Here is a 19,560-nt window from a genome sequence, read left to right as displayed (position 1 = left end):
CTGACAACCATGTGGAAAGTGTCCAGTCATACTAATAACTGAAGAAATGCGATTAAAACAGTGAGATACCCTGGCTTCATCTTTCAGATGAATAAAGAAAAAAATGAGTCAAGAACCAGCAAGGGCCCAGGGAGGGTGGCAGGAGGAGGGGACATGGATTAAACTTACATTGTACAGAACCTTTAACCCAGCTTTTCTACTTTGAGACATTTATATTTTTCAGGTAGGGGCATCTAAGAAACAGCTGAAAGTCAACTTTACAAAATACTGAAAACCTGGATTGCCTCAAAATGTCAGTACACGTTTTGAAGGGAACAGCGCCCATGATTCCATGAGGAATGGGTCGGCTCGTTTGTCTGGTTGGAGCACTCAGGAAGAAGTCTGACTCCCATCCATGGGATGCTGTCGCCTGTGCTTCCGTCCTGCATGGTGGCATCCGGGTCCCGGGGCCGAACAACTCAGACCCTACTCCTACTCACCCGGAGCCTCTGTGCCAGTGTTTCAAGCTACACATCCATGAACTCAACTTTTCTCTAATTGGAAAACTGAATAATGAAAAACAGCTTTATAAAGATAAGCCAAGACCCCACCTGTGACCCTCTCGGGGGTGTCAGGTGCCACAAACAACTCCTGGCTCACATGATGCACCATGCAAGGGTTGATTGAATAAGAAAACACAAGATTAGAGCAAACAGGAATGTGTGTGGCCGTCACAAAGATACATTCGACTGCTGCTCTGTGACTTCAAGGTGGTCCCTAGGACAAGCAAATTTGTGGGTAATTTTTTTTTAAGGAGTAACATTTTAAAATTTACTAAAAACTTTTTTTTGGCCAGAAACTGTAAATGTTCCATCACTTCACAAAGGTCACTGATTCCTCAAATGATTGTCAGTTAGCATCTTACAGAATTGCTTAGAAGAAGATTTTTAGTTTGTTCTAGGGAATATATTGAAATTCCGCGTGTAGCACTCATAAAATATGAAGACGCAAGAATTCTGTGACCAGGTCAAGGGTCATTTCCTGGGGCTCCACTTTCCACCCTGACATTTCCTAATTTTCTGCAGGATAGCTTTCTACTTTTTCTGAGTTCTTTAGAGCATTTTCTGTTGCTCAGACTTTACCCTTGGCACAAAATACCTTGTACTGCTCTTTACTCTAACACTGCACCTAGAGGACCTCTCACGGTTCTGCCAACTCTTCTACAATCTCATATCTAGGCCTGGGGGTGGGCGGAGGACTCACCGAGCCGTTGAGGCCATTTTGGGCAGCTGTCTTCTTCACCTCTGGCTTGGAAGCGATGATGAGGTAGGTCTCAATGCCCTTCTCTTCCAGGTAATCACAGCGACTGCCCCCCTCGCCCGGCTCCACGTCGAACTCTCCTTTCAGGCAGTCCATGGTGCTCTGGGAGATGTGCACACGCCTGGGTTCCGATGAGAGGGGCCCTGAGCACAGGCCAGGCAGCCCCCAGCCCACCCGCTGCCCCCGGGACACAGCAGTGCCCGGCGAGTCCTGCCACTAGCTGGCTGTGTGGGCAGCCCCACATCTCCCCCTCTCTGAGCTTCAGTGGTCAGTCCGTGAGATGGTCTGTCCTCCCAGGCAGGTGAGGATATCAGATGAGATAAGGAACTGAAGTCTGCTCTGAACACGAAGGTCATAAAGTCTGATTAGTATCCACCCGGTGTGAGTTTCAGCTGTACCACCAGCTGTCAGGGGGTAGTAACCCATGTCTAGGGAGCCACTTTAGGGAGAGAATTGTGACTGCGTCCGAGGGAAGCTGCTGGACCCAGGCTGGGAAGGTTTGGCCACATCCCTGTCCATCCTGAGGACAGGGCCTGCCCAGCAGACCCTGACTGAGTCTGTAAAGAGCTCAGTGAGATGTGCAGGTGCTTCAGGGCCTGTCAGGAGACTCTCCCAGCTAAAAACGCCCTCCACTGAGACCTGCGCCCTGCTGGAGCTACGGGGACCTGGGAGCCCGGCAGCCCCACAGCAAGTAAAGGGGAGGTAGGACAGACTCCTGCAGGGCCCAGGAGGAGGAGCTGCTCCCAGGTGCGGAGGCCTGGTTCTCCAAGGTCCCTCGTCCCTTGTCCGAGGGATGGCTGGGACGGTCCCCTCCCTCAGCCCCTATGCCCGTCCCCACCCTGGGAAGGAACACGCGCTCACCCAGGGATGCCGCCAGCCTCCATCTTGTTGGCCACGGTGACGTCGGTGGACCACACGTCGTACTGCCAGCGTTTCTGGCCAAGGACGCCCCCCAGCACGGTGCCCGTGTGCACCCCCACGCGCATGTCCACCCCGGTCTTCGTCTTCTCCCGCACATACCTGCCAGGTACCCACACAAAGGAGGGTGGGTTGAGCCTGCGCCCAGCCAGGCAGCCAACCCCTCTGCAGCCGCTACTAGCTGCCCCCCCTGCTTTCTGCCCACATCTGAGTCACCCACTGCTGGGGTTACAGCAGGCAGCAGCATGAGCCCACATTCAACAACATGTGTATGATTTGGGGGGAGACAGGGGGCCGGAAACAGCAGAGACCCTCTGCCCCCGAGGGACCTCCGACTGCTGTCATCCGATCACTCGTCTGTGCCGCTGACGTCACCGAGCGCCTACTATGTGCAGGCCCTGTGCTGGTGTGTGTGCGTGGAGGGGACCAGCCCCGGCCTGAGACCTCCAAGAGGAGACAGACGTGAATTTCAGAATTTTGCCCAGCCGTGATGGGAGTGGAGGTGAATCTCTAAATCCTGAACCACGGTCCCCTGGGAAAGGCAGTCCCGGCTTCTCTCCAGCCAGTCCTAGAGGAGGATGCTAACAATGGGACACCACCCCCTTGGACACACGCCCAATTCCCAGACTCAGCAAGGTGCTTTGGGGGTGCTGATGCCACCCAGGGCCCCCCAGAGGCCTTGAGGGGACAGCCAGGAGCATCCCCCAGGGATGTCCAAGCTCAGGGCAGACACCGCAGCGGGAAAGATCCTGGGGACCCAGAGCTCACTGCCCTCAAGGCAGGAGCGGAGCTCTGAGCTCAGAGGCCAGGGTTCCAGGCCCGGCTCTGCTGCACATCAGTGGTCACTCCCCTGCTGCACTCGGATTTCCTGGTTGAAGAGACAGGCATGGGGATCTCTGAACTTATCTGTCCTGGGGGGTCATGATGAGGAAACACAGGGAGAAGAGATGGGGGGACACTTGGGAGGATAATAAAGAAAATGTGAGGTGGAGGCATTTCGTGATGAGGGCACCTCCCAGCAGAACAAACAGCATGGCCTGAGGCTGGAAAAGCCTCCGTCAGAGGCTGCACCCACGTCACACCCCGACGGACCTTCCTCGGGGGCCTGGGCTGCACAGGGCCCATCAAAACAGGCCAGCTCGGAAGGTGTGCTTCCCCAAGGGGCCGGGACCCATATTCTGGGAGCCCCCCATCTCCCGCCAGCGGCGCCCCACTTACGAGATGGCCTCCACCATGGCGAGCCCCATGAGGATGGAGCAGACGGCGTGGTCCTCCCGGTAGTCAGGCAGCCCACAGATGCAGTAGTAACAGTCGCCCAGGATCTTAATCCGCAGCTGGTGGTATTTCTGAAAGGGAGGGGTGTGGACTGGGGTCCTGAGGCCCCCCTCCTCAGCGAGGAGGGGTGAGAGGCAAAGATCGCTAGGGAAGGCTGGGTGGGAGGAAGTCGTGGGAGACAGGGAGGATGGGGAGGGGAGGCCCAGGCCACGTCGGTGCCCCCTGCCCCGCACCGTGGAAAGCCAGCCGAGGGGCAGGGTACTTACAGCCGCCAGCTTGTCGAAGCGGGCAAAGAGCTCATTGAGCAGCTTCACAAGCTCCTGGGCGCTGCAGGCTGAGGACAGCTGGGTGAAGCCCACGATATCAGCAAAGAGGATGCTGCAGGGGAGGAAGGCCCAGCGGTGAGGACGTGGATAGCAAGCCAGGCTCCGTGCTGCCCACCGCCAGCTCCCACTCCAGCTCCCAGGCAGCCAGGTCCTCGTCAGGCCCCAAAGTGGTGAGACCCTGGCACATCCAGGGCACATTCAGGGCTCTGGCCTCTAGCTTAGCTTGTTTGTGGTGTCTGTACAAAGACGGGCCTAGACCATATAGCGCATCTCAGCCCCCAACGTCCAGCAGCAAGGCAGCTCCTGCAGGGGCTGAGGTTCATACTGTGGGGAGGGAGTGCGTGTTTCTAGTCCCCAAGAAGACTCTCGAACTCCACAGTCCTCAGTTGGCCCCCCGAAGCCCCCATCCAGTGCTTGGAACCCAGGTGGCCGGCGCACCTGACGTTCTCATGGCGGTACATGTACATGGTGTTGAACTGCTGCTGGTCCTTCTGGCTCTCATCCTTCTTCATGTCCTTCAGCATCTCGTCGGCCACGTGCTTGGGCAGGATGGAGAGCATAAGGTTCTCCTGTGGGAAGGGAGAGAGTGAGCAGGGAGGGCAGGGCCGGTGTGGACACTCTGGGAAGAAATGCCCCAATCCTGGTGACAGACATGGGCCAGGAACCAGGTGACCTTCCATGGAGACCTGGCAGGGCAGACCCCACGCTGGGAAGCAGCTGGAGGCCAGGACAGGTCAGTTCCTGCCCTGAACAGGCTGAGTGTTGAGACCTGAGCGTCTTCAGAGCACTGATGGGGCTCAGAAACCCATGGAGAGACTGAGTGACTCGTTACCATGAAGCACTTAGAGTGGCGTCTGCACACAGCAGGTATGCCATATACCTTAGCTGCTCTTGTGTCGCTTGACGTGAAGTGTCACTAAGGCACCGAGACAGAAAGTGTCCAAGAAAGACAAGGTCTACACTTGTCCCGGGCTTCCAAGCTGACCACAGGCTGACAGATGACAAGCTCCAGGGGGTTTTCAGGTCAGCAGGAGACCTTCTGTCCCTCGGCCAGGCCCTGTGAGCTCTGTCTGGTCCAGGCATCATGATGAGGGGACACAAAGAAGGATCCTGCCTGCCATGCTCGTCTCAGCCTTTTTCTCCCCCTGACATATGCATGCGGGGTGCACAGTAATACAAGGAATCAGCAGGTGTGTGAGGGGCTGGGGAGGACATGCCAGGCTGGGAAGGGTGGAGAGGGCCCACAGGACACCAAGGATCGAGAAAGTCCAGAGTGCTGCTGCCCGGCTACTGCAAACTCCGCAGCCCCTGCCCACACGGTCAGGCCTCCCCCCCACCCTCGGACTCTGCCCCAAACTCTGTCCTCCAAAAAAAGACTCTCTGGGCTCCCTGGGAGCCTTGGGGACATCAGGATACAATCTAGTCCTGTGCGGTGGCCGCTCCTAGCACAGCCTGGGCTCTAGGACTGTCAACCAGGGCCAGACAAAGGCAGCAGCTGAAACACAAAGCTTTGCAGCTCTGATGCCCCAAACCCAGGTGCCTTGAAGACAACAGAGTGAGGAGGTCGGGGCTCATCTCTGGGGAGTGCCACGGGGGAAACTGTCACATTTTGCATCATATGCTTCTGTAGCTTTTTGCAAGAGAATAGATGAGTTCTGAAAGCAGATCATCATTCAACGTCAAATTGTCAAATAATAAGAAAGAGGCTGTGTTGTAAATTACGGCTACTGATCTTCGTGTGCCGTGTGAGGCAACCTCATGGTCGACCAGAAACGGTTAAGCAGGCAGAGTCTACTTTAAGGTAGAGTCTGATAAGGGGCCTCCCAACTGGCACTGGTGGTAAAGAACCTGCCTGCCAATGCAGGAGACGTAAGAGACGTGAGGTTGATCTCTGAGTCAGGAAGATCCCCTGGAGGAGAGCATGGCAACCCACTCCAGTATTCCTGCCTGGAGAATTCCATGGCAGGGCCTACCTTAAGTCACTCCGATAAAACAGGTCTTAAATAAGAAGTAGGCATAGTGTACACAGAAGAAGGGACAATTTGTTAGATGAGAAAAAATGCAGCAAAGGGACTTGACAGAAAAGAACATTCTAGAAGGTGGAGGGCAGGAGCAGGAAAGCGGCTGAGTGGGCAGTGAAGGAGGGGCTAGGCCCATGTCACAACCGCAGGAGTTTTGTGCCGGCCAGGCTCTGCTCTCCTCCTCCTCCCACCACCTTCCACATCCGATTTCACATCCCCGGATGGCTCCCACAGTGCTCTGCTCTGTGGTCCCAAGGCCTCCTCCATGTGACCCACTTGCTTTCACGGCCCCGACTCCCCGACTTCCCTAGTGGCCCCTCCCAGTAGACAAGCTGGACACCATCTGCTTTTTTCTGCATGCCTTCCTGCCCTCTGCTCTTGTGTCACTCTTTCTAGAACACCCTTCCTCACTGACCTGCCACCTCCCCAGAGCCCCCAGCCCCTGGCCAGGTGTGTTCACCCTGTTCCTCACTTATACCCACTTTACCAGCATCTTTGCTGATGCTGACCTTGTTTGCCCTTACATTTCAGAGATTCTAAACCCATTCCTGGGTCCTGGCCTCTTTTAAGACTGTGTGATGCTAACGATGGATCTTTCTGATAAATCCTCACACACATAGAAGGTTCCTGACAGTCACTCTCAGAGTCCAGGTAAAACTCCAGCATTTCCTCCACGTCTCCTTGGAGGAGGGAGAAGCTGGGATCCAAGTGCACTTGCCAGGTGGGTCTCACAGAGGGCGCAGGCGTGGACAGGACAGGAGCCACCCAGGGCAGTCTCAGGGGCCCAGAGCAGAGAGATATGGCTTGGCATCCCCAGCAGAGAGGCAGAGCCCCACCCTGCTCTTCCTAAGATAGCAGTTGCTATATGTTTTGAGAGTCATAAGAATGTTCCAAGCCTCTGACCCATTAATGGCTCCTCTGGGAATTTATCCAACAGAAATAATCCGAAAGAAATAAAAAGATTTATGTGCAAGAAGAACCTCACTGCAGCATCACTTACACTTGTAGAAAAAACTCTAAGCAGCCCAAATGTCCAGAAAATGGCTCATTAGATTGTGACACATCCTCTGGATGGAAGATTACGAAACTTTAAAAATGACCTTGATGAAAACTGTTACAAGGAAAGAAAGAGAAGCAAGACACAGAACTGTATTCTGTGAAGGTGACGCTGGATACACGTGCATCTTAATAACAGCAGAAGGATATATGCCAGACAGAAACGGGCGATTCAATGCAGGAGATCTAATTAGGAGAAAATTCCAGATGTTTTTCGAAACTGCTAAATGGTGTCATCTAGAGAAGGAGGTGGCAACCCACTCCAGTATTTTTGCCTGGAGAATTCCACAGACAGAGGAGCCTGGCAGGCTACGAGCCTACGGGGTTGCCAAGAGTCAGACACGACTGAGCAACTAACCCACCTCCATATGGCGTCATACTGCTGTGGCTTTTTTAAATTACGTTTTAAACTGGAAATAAACACAAAACTTCCTGTTGCCTCCAGCTGTGACCTGACCCCAGCTTGTCTATAGCTACCACGGTTTTCTTCGAAAAGGACAATCCCGGCAAGGCCACTGAGCTAGCTCCAGACTCCTGTGTCTGCTCGGGTCTAACCTGAGAAAGAAGACCGACGGCCAGGCACGAAACAAGCGGGAGACCACAGCCTCGCAGCAAAGGGAGGAGGGAGGAGGCGGTAGCCCTCCCTTAGGAGCCGTGAGACAGAAGCAGCTCTCTGGCCTGCCTTCTTTCTGCAGTTCTCAGAAGACAGCACCCTGCCTGGCGAATGGACGCTATTGACCAGTATCACAGCTGTCCCTCTTCTTCCCTAAAACCTTCCTGCGTACCCTGTATTTTCACAAACGTGTAAACAGCCTCCATTCTGCAGGTGCCCGAATCGAGGTGTGGAGGGTTAGTGATTTGTTCCAGTTCCTCGGGCCTCATGGAAGATCCAGAACTTGAACCCAGGGCTCTTTGACTGATGGAATCAGGGGCTTCTTCTTCTTACCCAAAGGATGCAGTTTTCTCACACTAACTCTCTCACCTGCATCAGACGTTGTTCTGCTATGAATGTGAAGTGCCCAAATCTTATCTAGTAAGGAGCTCACCTGGGAGTGAGCCCACCAGAACATTCTGTGGGCCCCAGTCCCCATGGTGCTATGTGGGAGGGTGGGTCCTCTGTGGGCGCCTCAGCATGGTGGCCTGGGGCACACCAGACCGCAGCTGGACTCCTCCTGATGGTCAGCAGAGGAGGAGGAGGAGGGTGCTGCTGAAGTGGGTGCAGGAGAGGCCTGGGCTCAGTCCTGGGCGGGCCTCACCCCATCTTCCCCGTGGGCTGAGGGGAGGAGGAGAAAGGGGCCAGTGCTATGAGCTCGGCCTCAGCGACTGACAGTTGGCTCTGAATGTAACCAACAATGAGGGCCCTGGGATACTGGGTTACCCCAAAGTTGTGAGAGATATCAGCTCCAGCAGCTCCAGAGGGGCTCACTTAGAAGGGGTGCCAGCAGGACTCCCCTACAGAGCAGGTGCAGTGAGCTGCCACTGGACTGACCACAAAGGGCCCAAGGTGCCCGGTTACTTCTGGAAGTACTCGACACTGCCAGGAAGAGCAGCAACCTCTGGTGTGTCCTTGGGTGCCTAGGCTTTAGAAGGTCCCCTGGTTCAGCTAAGCCCACCTCATGAGACCCAAGTCTTCATGACCCCGAGTCTGGCCTGCAGATGGGGGCCTGAGGCTCACCCAGCCCAGGACCCTCAGCTGACTGGAGACCACACTGAAGTTTGTAAGCACCACTTTAGAAGCATTTGAGAAGGATCGGAAGGAAAGGAAACTGAGGGGAAAGGCACAGCCATGATTATGTAGTGAGGAGGGGCTTACTGGTATACCAAGAAAAAGATCGTGCTGCTTAGGTCATTGCTAGAGACCCTGGCCTCCAAGGCCATGCTCAAGCAACAGGCAAAACCTTCAACCAAGACCTGAGGATTAGAAAGAACACTTAAAACCCAGAGGACAAGGCAGCAATGAGATTCAAGTCACCTCCAGAAACTTGGACTGTATGAACAAAGATGCAGAGGTCCAGCCCTCACCCAGGCTCCTCTAAGAAAGACAAAATCCACTGATGATCACAGTCCCAAAGAACTGGGAGTAGAACAGGAAGATGTGATCAGAGTTTATCAGGAACAAAGAGAAGGCACAGAGGGAGGGTGTTCAACAATTTGGATGATCTTTTCATTTAAGTTTTCTTCTCCTTTAACCCTTTTTAATTTTTTAAATTAGTTTTTTGTAACATTTTCAAAACCAAATTGAAACTATCACCTCCACATCTTTAAAACTCCTGGCATTTTGAATTCTAACACTCAGCATTCATTATCAGGTGAATTTCTATGATCCACTCCAGACCGCTTCCTATCATCTCTCCTTTTATAAAAAATGACGTGTGTGCAGAGGCCACTTTTCTCAGGACTGTGCCTTTCCAGGCTGGTGGTGTCCAGAAAAGTTCTGGCAAGAGCCTGCTGGACATTTGCCAGAAACTAGACTGTGGGAAAAGGACATTTCCGTACCTTGAAGCTACTTTAAAAATCTGATGGTCTAGACCAAAAGTAGGGATCGAAGTTGGAGGTTGAAGACAGATGTAAAGATAATAGTGACTAACTACACAGCAGGCTTTGCTAAAGAGACAAATCATTTTAAAGGTTTAAAAATCGTATTGGAAGGAAGAAGAGTAGCTGAAGCGGGTATAACAACAACAAAAAAAAAATCACTGAGTTGGGGTCAAGCTTCTAAGGCTCCTGTGACCCAGGGCATACACTGCCCCTTTGGCCTTGATTGCTCATCTGTAAAATGGGTTCTCTCTTTCTCTGTTCAAAGTGGAAATGCTTCCAGAAAGAAAACTTCAGAAGACACATAGGATGTATTTATGGAATATCTGGATGGGACATCACAGGACAATTGGTTACTCCCTAGTGGTCTGGTATAATGTACAGGATGAAGTTCAAAGTGGGTAAATGTAATAACCAACTACAAGAGAATAGAACTGGGGAGGCACAGTGTATCAACACGGGGAAAGTCTAGCCATTTGAGATGCTATTAGATCTTAAATGAATCCACAGCGTAAAATGGTGCCTACACAAGTCCCTTGGCCCTTAAGAGATGTTAAGGTCCTGAAAGAGGAGGTGGTGGAGCTGCTGGGTCCTCCCCCCAACAAAGAAACAGATCACCTGGGCCGTGGTCAGCAAGTGACCGTGAGGTGAGGGCGCTGGCGTTGGGGCACCTGAGGGTGGGCGGGGGGTGGGATGGGGGACTGGGAATCAGCTCAGGAAAGGGAGGGTCCTGCAGCCTCACAGAGAATGAAAGTCCAAGGAAAGCTATTGTGTAGAAAAGGGATGCGCTTGCTCTGAAGGCCTCAAAGGGAAGACTGCAGCAAATAGACTATTGCTTCCAGCGGAGGCAGAATGTTCTAAAAGTCAAAGGAGTTCAAATAAAGAATGTGCTGCCACGAGAGGTGGTGATCTCTCATCCTCAGATGCCATGTGAGAAGGTTGCAAGAGGGGGCAACCACCAGTGGAGGACTGGCCAGCAGATGGGGATTCAGGGACCCAGAGGCTGTGACGTGGTTCCACATGAAGAAAGAAGGTGGGTGAAGAGCCTCCCGTAGCCCCTGTCCAGCCCTCAAGCTTTGATGATCATCCTGAAAATACACAGCAACGAAAGGCAAGGCCCTGACCCTCTGGGCAAAGAACCAAACGAGGTCCAGAAAGAGAAAGAAAGTCTCTGGTAGGCCTTATGAGTAGAGCCGAAGTCTGACCTTGTGAGTCGAGGAGAAGGACCCAGGCCCACTCCAGGGGCTGGGGCTGGGTGAGCAGACCCAGGTGGGGTGGGGGTCCTGGTCCCTGGGAGAAGAGACCACAGTGACCCCAGGCAGGATGATCGGCCTCCTGAGCTGTGGTCTCCTCATCTGGTCACGTGCTGAGCTGCTCAGATGAGCCCTGGACAGAGCACTGTGAGCACAGCCTCGGCCAGGCTTGGGGAAGGGACAGACCAAGCCCCCTTCTCCTTAGTGGGACTCATGCCAGGTCTCACCTTCCTGCCGCCCTGGGATTGAGACAGAGGAGGGGGCCAGCACTGCTCCCAGGGGCCCCGAGTGGTTACAGCTGATACTCCGATGAGGCAGATTCACGAGTTAATTACAGCAGCGTGGCCACCAGGGACTGGGATAAATGAGCTTGGCTGATGAGAAGCTAAGTTTCTACAACATCCTCGTGGAAGGGACAGAGGGAGGGAGACGGGTTAACTGTGGTGAGACCGACAGTGCCCAGGTGGTTGGCGCGTGCGCGTGTGTGTAGTGTCTGTATGAAGTAAGCGTGTTAGTTCTGCTTATCTAGTGAAAGGATGTGTGTGTTCTTATGTGTACACATGCACACACACACACACACATCACTACAATGAGCTGGGAGAAGACCCACAGCGGTCTGCAAACATGTCTGTTCTGGTCCTCATTTATCCACATTCTTGGCGTTTCCAGGCCACTTAGAAGCCAAAAGGTCACTAGCCCCCAGCGGGTGCCCATCTTGGTCTGACTACCTGAGCAAAGGAGGCAGAAGGAGAAGGAAACGCCGAGTAGGAACCTGGCCTGTTAGCCCGGGGAGGTCAGGGCCCAAACAGCACCTGACCTGACGAGAGGACACGGGACCACATCACGTAATCTGGACAGTCTGCCATTTGAGTGTGAACAGACAGCCACCATTTAGACCCAGGGGGCCCACATGTGCTGCCTCATCCCAAAGACAAGGTCATGACTGAGGTCAAAGAACAGTCACTGGTTGCCTAGGCAGACCCCTGAGCTACATGCTGTGAAGGTCAATGGTGAACGGTATTCCCAGGCACTCAGGGGAACAAGGCCGTCAAGTTGCATGCTGACTGGCTGGTCTCACAGGGCAGGAGTGCTTTGCTGTCTTCAGGCAAAAGCTGGGAGAGAGCAGAGAACGGAGAGGCTGCATAACTCAAAACCCAGCGTATCTTTAAACAAGACCTTCTGGGGCGAGACAGGCTCCAAGCCAGCAGCCCAGGATCTCCCAGAAAGACGAACTCCACACCCAACCTCAGAGTTGAGAGAACAGCCCAGAAACCGTACAGACCGAGGGTCGGTCCCCACCCCTACCTTGCTAGAGGGGAGAGCGGGTGCGGAGCAGGTGGGGCTGACAGTCGCCTGTCTGGGTGCCTGTGCAGTCCCCAGAGACAGGCTACTGCGGGCCAAGGTGACCAGCATCTCAGGAGACAGCCCTTTGGGCCCAAAGATAGCCACCCACGTGGTATCTGGAGCCCTCACCGGACAGCCTGGCACAAAGCAGGTGCTCCTAAGAGGTTTGGTGAGTTAATGAGCTGCCAACCAGGAGCCACGGCTCAAGGGGCAAGGCATCACCCTCCAGAACAGCACTTTCTGCAGTCATGGAAATGTTTGGTAATCTCTGCTGTCCAACGCGTAGCCACGAGCCAGCCACACAGAACTCCCGAGCACATGAAATGTAGCTACTGCAGTGAAGGAAGTGATTTTTAATTTAAAATTTTTAAATAATTTTAAACAGTCCCAATGACTGTACACCTCTAGAATGCTACAGCAGCAATTAAGTCCAGCTCACATGCCAACTCTGAGGGACGGAGAGCAGCTGCCCAGAGCACTGTGTTGAGAAGGATGCTGAGGTCACATCTGTGATCAGTGGAGAAGAGTGCTAAGACGCCTGCTGTGCAAGCACAGACCATCTGCTTTCGTCTTGGACCCAGAGCAAACTCACCGCCTCCAGGCTAAAATCCTTAGAGCCATCTCTGAGCCATCACTCTCCCATATCCCAGTCTACCCTCCAGTACCCTGCCTTCAAAACATATCCAGAATCTTCTGTTCTCCTCATCACTCCATCCTGGTCTGGGCCATTATCCTCTCTCACCAAAATTACTGCAAAGTTTCTAACTGGTCTCCCTGCTTCTACTGCTATGTCCTCTCTACCAGCAGCCAGACTGATACATTTAAATCCTCCAAAGCAAAGGTTCTCCTTAAGGGAAAAGCCCAGGTCTAACAGCCCCATCACCTCTCTGCCGCACCTCCCACCTCGCATCCCCTCAGCTCTGCTCCAGCTGCACTGACTGCCTTGACGTTCTGTGAACATACCTCAGGGCCTTTGCACTTACTGCTCATTTCTCTGATCACTGCATGGCTCGCACCCTCACTGCCTTCAGGTCTCTGCTCAAATCTCATCTTATTAGAAAGCCTTCTCTGGCCCATGACATTAAGCAGCAATCTAGACTCTGTTCTGTTCACAGCTGTATCTCCAGTGTCTAGAAGCATGTTGAAAGTATCTGTGGGATGAATCCTATCTTTGAGACAGTCTGACAATCTTATCCTGTTCCCATTTCATAGACAAAGAAACGGGGGCTCAAAGGGCAGAAGTAATTGGCTCAAGGTCATGCAGCAGGTAAGTGCCCTGGCTCGGATGTGAATGCAAGTCTCACTCTGCACCCCATGCTGTCAGACCTTTCCATTTCCCAAGGCAGTCAGAAATAACAAGTTTTTATATAGAATGTCTACATTTTTAAGTACTGGAAAGTTGTGAAGCTCTGGGCAGGTCAAAGAAAACAGAAACCAACAGCGTGGATGTCGTCTGGGACTACTCGCCTGACCCTCCTAGTTAGTAACTCTCCCGAATAGATAGCCTCACCAGGATGGAGAAGGGGTGGGCCTATTCCCCAGAAGGGTTTTGTTGTGATGATTAAATAATTTAGTAAAAACTCAGCCTACGACTTAGCACAAGAAATTGTTAAAAAAAAAAAAAAAAAGCACAACTACCCCTATTACTAACCAAAACTTCATCCTTCTAGCCAGATAAAGGTGGGGATGCACCATAACCCTGACCACGCTGGATGCAGACTGTGGACTCTGTGGCTGTGTGCGGAGGAAAACAGTGCTGGGCTATGTGGCCAGGGCTCAGGACCTTCCAGAGCCTGGCAGGGACCCAGCTCAGCGGCCACACAGCCCAGACAGGGGGCTGTCCGCCAGCCTCATGGGCAGTGCCACCAGTGCCCATTCCCCTGCTCCCCCACTGGCAGGGGCCCTCCCTGGCCTTAGAACAACCTTTCCTCTGAGGGCTCCTTACTTGCATCATCTAACATGCATTTATTTTGCCAAATCCTGGAATGTTAGAATGATGACCATGCTGTGAAATCCAAGAGGTGAGAGCTGGAACAGAGAGATGCACTAATTCTTACTTCATGTCATGGGAAATTCACCTTCTGGGTTTTCTCAAACCAAGAAGCCTTCAAGGCTAAACTAAAAACACACTTGCACGTGGTTCTGTGAAGCAGTTAAGGCAGCAGGGATCTCCGGAGGCTGATGCCAGGGGGTTTCCTCTGTGGTTCCTGTCAAGTAGGTGATGGGTTTGCCCCACCCACATCAGCTGCTTATATAACAGGACGTCATCATGTAAAGAGGGAGAGGCAGAGCTGCAGCGGACAGCAGGGTGCATCCTCCTCCTCCGCCCCCATCCCCTACTGGCTCCCCGGAGGCAGGTCCCCAGTCCCAACCTCACTGTTGCCAGGACAACAGTGGGCACTCTGAGGGCTGACACTGGAAGCCAACCCCTAGGCTGGGAGGCAGCGAGCTCCTCACCTCTCTGTCACTCTCACTCCCCTCTCCCCACCAACTGAGGCTGAGATCACTCTGGGCCTTATTCCCACAGCTAAAGGTCTCAAAGGGAACAGGGAGGCCGGCTTGGGCAGAGACATTCAGAAAAAGACAGGAGATGAGTCCCAAGCCTCTCTTGCCTGAGAAGTCTGACTTTCATGGTAAATGGGTAAGACTCCCCTTGGAGACCTGCTCAAGGACAGAAGGTCACCCACCCCAGCAAAGACTCCTGCTCCAAGAAGAAAGGCCATCCCTGGTCACAGGTGACCTGGGCTTCGGGCTGAAGTAGGAGGAGAGGCAGAAAGAAGCAACTGTTGTCTACACATCCCACTAGGAGCTGAGTGGGACGCCCCCAGTGCCCACCCACACTGAATTCCCCAGGACACCACGGAGCAAGGAGATCTGGCCCTGGCCCTCACTGGGGACGGGTGATGATGACTGCTTTTCTGACCCTGGGCTCCCCTGCAGCTTCCTCCTCTGGGAGCGTGGGGACCAAGGGCAGTTCTCCTCCCCCAGTGAGGGCCTGGTTGGCTTCCTAACTGAACCTGATCTGAGGGGAAGTGCAGACCTGCCTGTCCCCATCCTCTCTGCACCCTCCCCCACAGGCTCCTCCAACCACTTCCCAACCCTGGGAAGTGATTCTGAGGATGTGATTCCGAAAGGGTCATCATTCTGCAGTCCGTCCTTGGTGACAGGTGTGCTGGGTGGATTTCCTGGATGCCTGCAGTTGCCAGGTGGCAGCTGGGGCGCTTAGCAACCCTCAAGGTCCCCAACTAAACCCTGGAGCTATGGTCACATGAGAATAAAGAAAAACAACTCCACCCTGTGGTCCCACTGGATGGCCTGAAGTGTCAGATATGTGCTCAGCAATGCAACAAGAGGCCCTCGCCTGCCAGGGCATGCTCGCTCTTAGAGCCTCAAACCCACGAGGCCCCACTCTCCCGGCAGAGGAGGAGACAAGCCGAGTCACTGGAACCCAAGACTCTGTCCCATCTCCTCATCACCCAGGGGCTCCCTTGTCTCAGCACAGCCTTTTTCACCTCAACAAAAAGGAAAAAGAAAAAAATCCCAGTAAACTTGAAAGCCTGTTCTAGCTGAGAGCCCAATTTAAAAATTGTATTTAAAAAAAATATATTTTTTAAAAGAAACCCCTGGATTATGGGAAGTTTTTCTACTTCTCTGTATCTTCAAAATGTATCCAACAACAATAATATTAGTGGTAGACAGTTCAGGGTCTACTATTTCAGTTCAGTTGGTCAGTCGTGTCGACTCTTTGTGACCCCATGGAATGCAGCATGCCAGGCTTCCCTGTCCATCACCAACTCCCGGAGCCTACTCAAACATGTCCATTGCCTCAGTGATGCCATCCAACCATCTCATACTCTGTCGTCCCCTTCTTCTCCTGCCTTCAATCTTGCCCAGCATCGGATCTTTTCCAATGAGTCGGTTCTTCACATCAGGTGGCCAAAGTATTAGCTAAGTATGCAAAGTATGCAAAGCTTCAGCTTCAGCATCAGTCCTTCCAATGAACATTCAGGACTGATTTCCTATAGGATTGACTGGTTGGATCTCCTTGTAGTCCAAGGGACTCTCAAGAATCTTCTCCTACACCACAGTTTAAAAGTATCAATTCTTTGGCGCTTAGCTTTCTTTATAGGCCAACTCTCACATTCATACATGACTACTGGAAAAACCATAGCTTTGACCAGACGGACTTTTGTTGGTAAAGTAATGTCTCTGCTTTTTAATATGCTGTCTAGGTTGGTCATAGCTTTTCTTCCAAGGAGCAAGAGTCTTTTAACTTTATGGCTTAGCTCTGTGCTAAATAAACCCTTTACATTTAGCTTCCATAATAAGCATATGAGACAGCGAAAACTTGAATATCTGATTCTAAACTGCTACATCTGAGAATAAGCTGTGACTTTTATAAGGGTTAACACTTGCAAAACACAGAAGGAGGAAAAAAGACTTGAAGGAATACGCCTCTATCGTATTTTTTCTTTGGACTTGTCTGTTTTGATCAAATATTGTACAATGTATACTGAAAAAGAAAAGAAACTCTTCCAACCTGTGTTCACCTGGCTGTAACTTGACTCAAATAAGAAAACAGTGGGCAACAGCTCACAGGATGCTACCACTGCCTTGGGGCCTGTTCCCTGCAGCTGGGGTTTCCAAACAGACATCTGTGGGGGGAGCTGCAGGAGTTCCAAAACAAAGAAGTCTTTTCTAGATAAACAAGGAAACCTTAAGTGCCTAAGTCCATTCTCATGCATTGCTGAGAGGAGGGTAAATTGTTTGAACTTCTGTGAGACAATTTGGTAATATTTATCAACATTAACTATGTCAGTATGTCAGCAAATTTGGAAAACTCGGCAGTGGCCACAGGACTGGAAAAGGTCAGTTTTCATTTCAATCCCAAAGAAGGGCAATGCCAAAGAATGTCAAACTACTGCACAACTGCACTCATCTCGCATGCTAACAAGATAATGCTCAAAATCCTTCACGCCAGGCTTCAGTAGTACAAGAACTTCCAGATGTACAAGCTGGATTTTAAAAAGGCAGAGGAACCAGAGATCAAATTGCCGACATCTCTTGAATGATACAGAGAAAGCAAGGGAATGCCAGAAAAATATCTACTTCTGCTTCACTGACTACGTTAAAGCCTTTGACTGTGTGGATCACAACAAACGGTGAAAAACTCTTCAAGAGATGGGAATGCCAGACCACCTTATCCATCTCCTAAGAAAACTGTATGTGGGTCAAGAAGCAACAGTTAGAACTGGACATGGAACAATGGACTGGTTCAAAATTGGGAAAGGAGTACATCAAGGCTGTATATTGTCACCCTGCTTATTTAATTTATATATACAGTACATCAATGTGAAATGTTAGGCTGGATGAATCACAAGCTGGGATCAAGATGACTGGGAGAAATATCAACAACCTCAGATATGCAGATGATACCACTCTAATGGCAGAAAGTGAAGAGGAAGTAAAGAACCTCTTGATGAAAGTGAAAGGAGAGTGAAAAAGTTTATTTAAAACTCAACATACAAAAAACTAAGATCCTCACATCCTGTCCTGTCGCTTAATGGCAAATAGAAGAGTGAAAAGTGGTAACAGTGATAGATTTTAGTTTCTTGGGCTCCAAAATCACTGTGGATGGTGACTGAAGCCATGAAATTAAAAGACGCTTACTCCTTGGAAGAAAAGCTATGGCAAACCTAGACAGCATATTAAAAAGCAGAGATATCACTTTGCCAACAGAGGTCCATATAGTTAAAGCTATGTTTTTCCAGTAGTCATGTACGGATGTGAGAGTTGGATCATAAAGAAGGCTGAGCACTTAAGAACTGATGCTTTCAAATTGTAGTGCTGGAGAAGACTCTTGAGAGTCCCTTGGACTGCAAGGAGATCAAAGAAAATCCTAAAGAAAACCCAGTCAATCCTAAAGAAAAATCCTGAATATTCACTGGAAGAACTGAGGCTGAAGCTCCAATCCTTTGGCTACCTGATGTGAAGAGCCAACTCATTGGAAAAGATGCTGGTGCTGGGAAACACTGAGGGCAGGAGAAGGGGGTGAGAAGATGAGATGCTTGGATAGCATCACTGACTCAATGGACATGAGTTTGAGCAAGCTCTGGGAGATAATGAAGGGAACAGGGAAGCTTGGTGTACTGCAGTCCATAGCGTCTCAAAGAGTTGGACAGGACTTCGTGAATGAACAACAACAGCAACAGCAACAAATCAACATTAAAAATGCACGTGCCTGGTTCCTCAGAATACTAAATACAGAACTACCATATAACCCGCAATTCCACTTGTGTTTATTCCCAAAGGCTTGGAAAGCTGGGACTCAAAGAGATACTTACACACCAACAGTGCACGGAGGCATCATTCACAAGAGCTGAAAGGTGGATCCCATCAACAGATGAATGGATAAACAAAGTGTGTTATATATATATACTGGAATATTATTCAACCTTAAAAAGGAATGAAATTCTGATACATGCTACAACACGGATGAACCCTGAAGACATTATTCGAAGTGAAATAAACTAGTTACCAAAGGACAAATATTGTAGGATTCTACTTATATGAGGGGGCTTCACAGTGGCTCAGTGGTAAAGAAGCCATCTGCAATGCAGAAGATGTGGGTTCAATCCCTGGGTTGGGAAGATTCCCCTGGAGAAGGAAATGGTAACTCATTCCAGGACTCTTGCCTGGGAAATCCCATGGACAGAGGAGCCTGGTGGGTTGCAGTCCATGGTGTCACAGAAGAGTCAGACATGACTTAGTGACTAAATAAAAACAACAATGTATATGAGGTACCTAGAACAGTCAATTTCATAAAGACAGAAAGTAGAATAGTGATTTCCAGGGGCCAGGGAAGGGGAGGATGAAAATTTAACATTTAATGGGTATAGAACTTCTGTGTGGAATAATGAAAAAGCTCTAGAGGCGAAGAGTGGTGATGGCTGTACAACATTGAGAATGTACTTAATGTCACTGAACTATAAACTTCAAAATGTTTAAGATGGTAAATTCTACCTTATGTATATTTTATTACAGTATACATATATATACATATATATACATGTTCACACATATATGTATACACATATAATTTTTAAAATGCACTGATCAAGCAATTCCACTTCTAGGTTTTTAGCTTTCAGATATATTTATACATATATAATATGGTATCCATATAAAGATATCTATTATAGTAATGTTTGCAGTAGCATAGAACTGGAAATAACCTAAATGTCTACTTACAGGAGCCCTTTTAAATAAATGATGTTACCTCCACACAATGGAATTCAACACAGTCACAAAAAGCATGAGGCAATGCAATATGGACTTGGAACCCTCTCTAAGGGACTGGGTGAATAGAGAGTGCAGAAGAGTGAACATACCATCTGTGTGTGAAAAGTCTATACAGGCACACCTCGGAGATATTGTGGGTTCAGTTCTAGAACACTGCAATCACATGAATATTGCCATAAAGTGAGTACATGGATTTTTTGGTTTCTCAGTGCATATAAAAGTTATGTTCAC

The 19,560-nt window shown here is 50.7% G+C and overlaps 1 protein-coding gene across 2 annotated transcripts in view; it reads right to left on the bottom strand.

The window, feature by feature from the left end:
- Positions 1–19,560, bottom strand: part of ADCY3 (adenylate cyclase 3) — an 83,782-nt gene that overhangs the window by 16,748 nt on the left and 47,474 nt on the right. For both annotated transcript variants that reach the window (XM_027555926.1, XM_027555927.1), the window contains exons 4-8: positions 4,257–4,387; positions 3,759–3,870; positions 3,436–3,563; positions 2,161–2,319; positions 1,243–1,420 (exon numbers count right to left, since the gene is read on the bottom strand). In XM_027555926.1, coding sequence (XP_027411727.1) covers positions 1,243–1,420; positions 2,161–2,319; positions 3,436–3,563; positions 3,759–3,870; positions 4,257–4,387 — 708 coding nt within the window. The remainder of the gene's footprint in view (positions 1–1,242; positions 1,421–2,160; positions 2,320–3,435; positions 3,564–3,758; positions 3,871–4,256; positions 4,388–19,560) is intronic.

Source organism: Bos indicus x Bos taurus, chromosome 11, assembly GCF_003369695.1.
Source record: "Bos indicus x Bos taurus breed Angus x Brahman F1 hybrid chromosome 11, Bos_hybrid_MaternalHap_v2.0, whole genome shotgun sequence".
Taxonomy (NCBI): Eukaryota; Metazoa; Chordata; class Mammalia; order Artiodactyla; family Bovidae; genus Bos; species Bos indicus x Bos taurus.
This window is presented reverse-complemented; position numbering and strand designations above follow the sequence as displayed.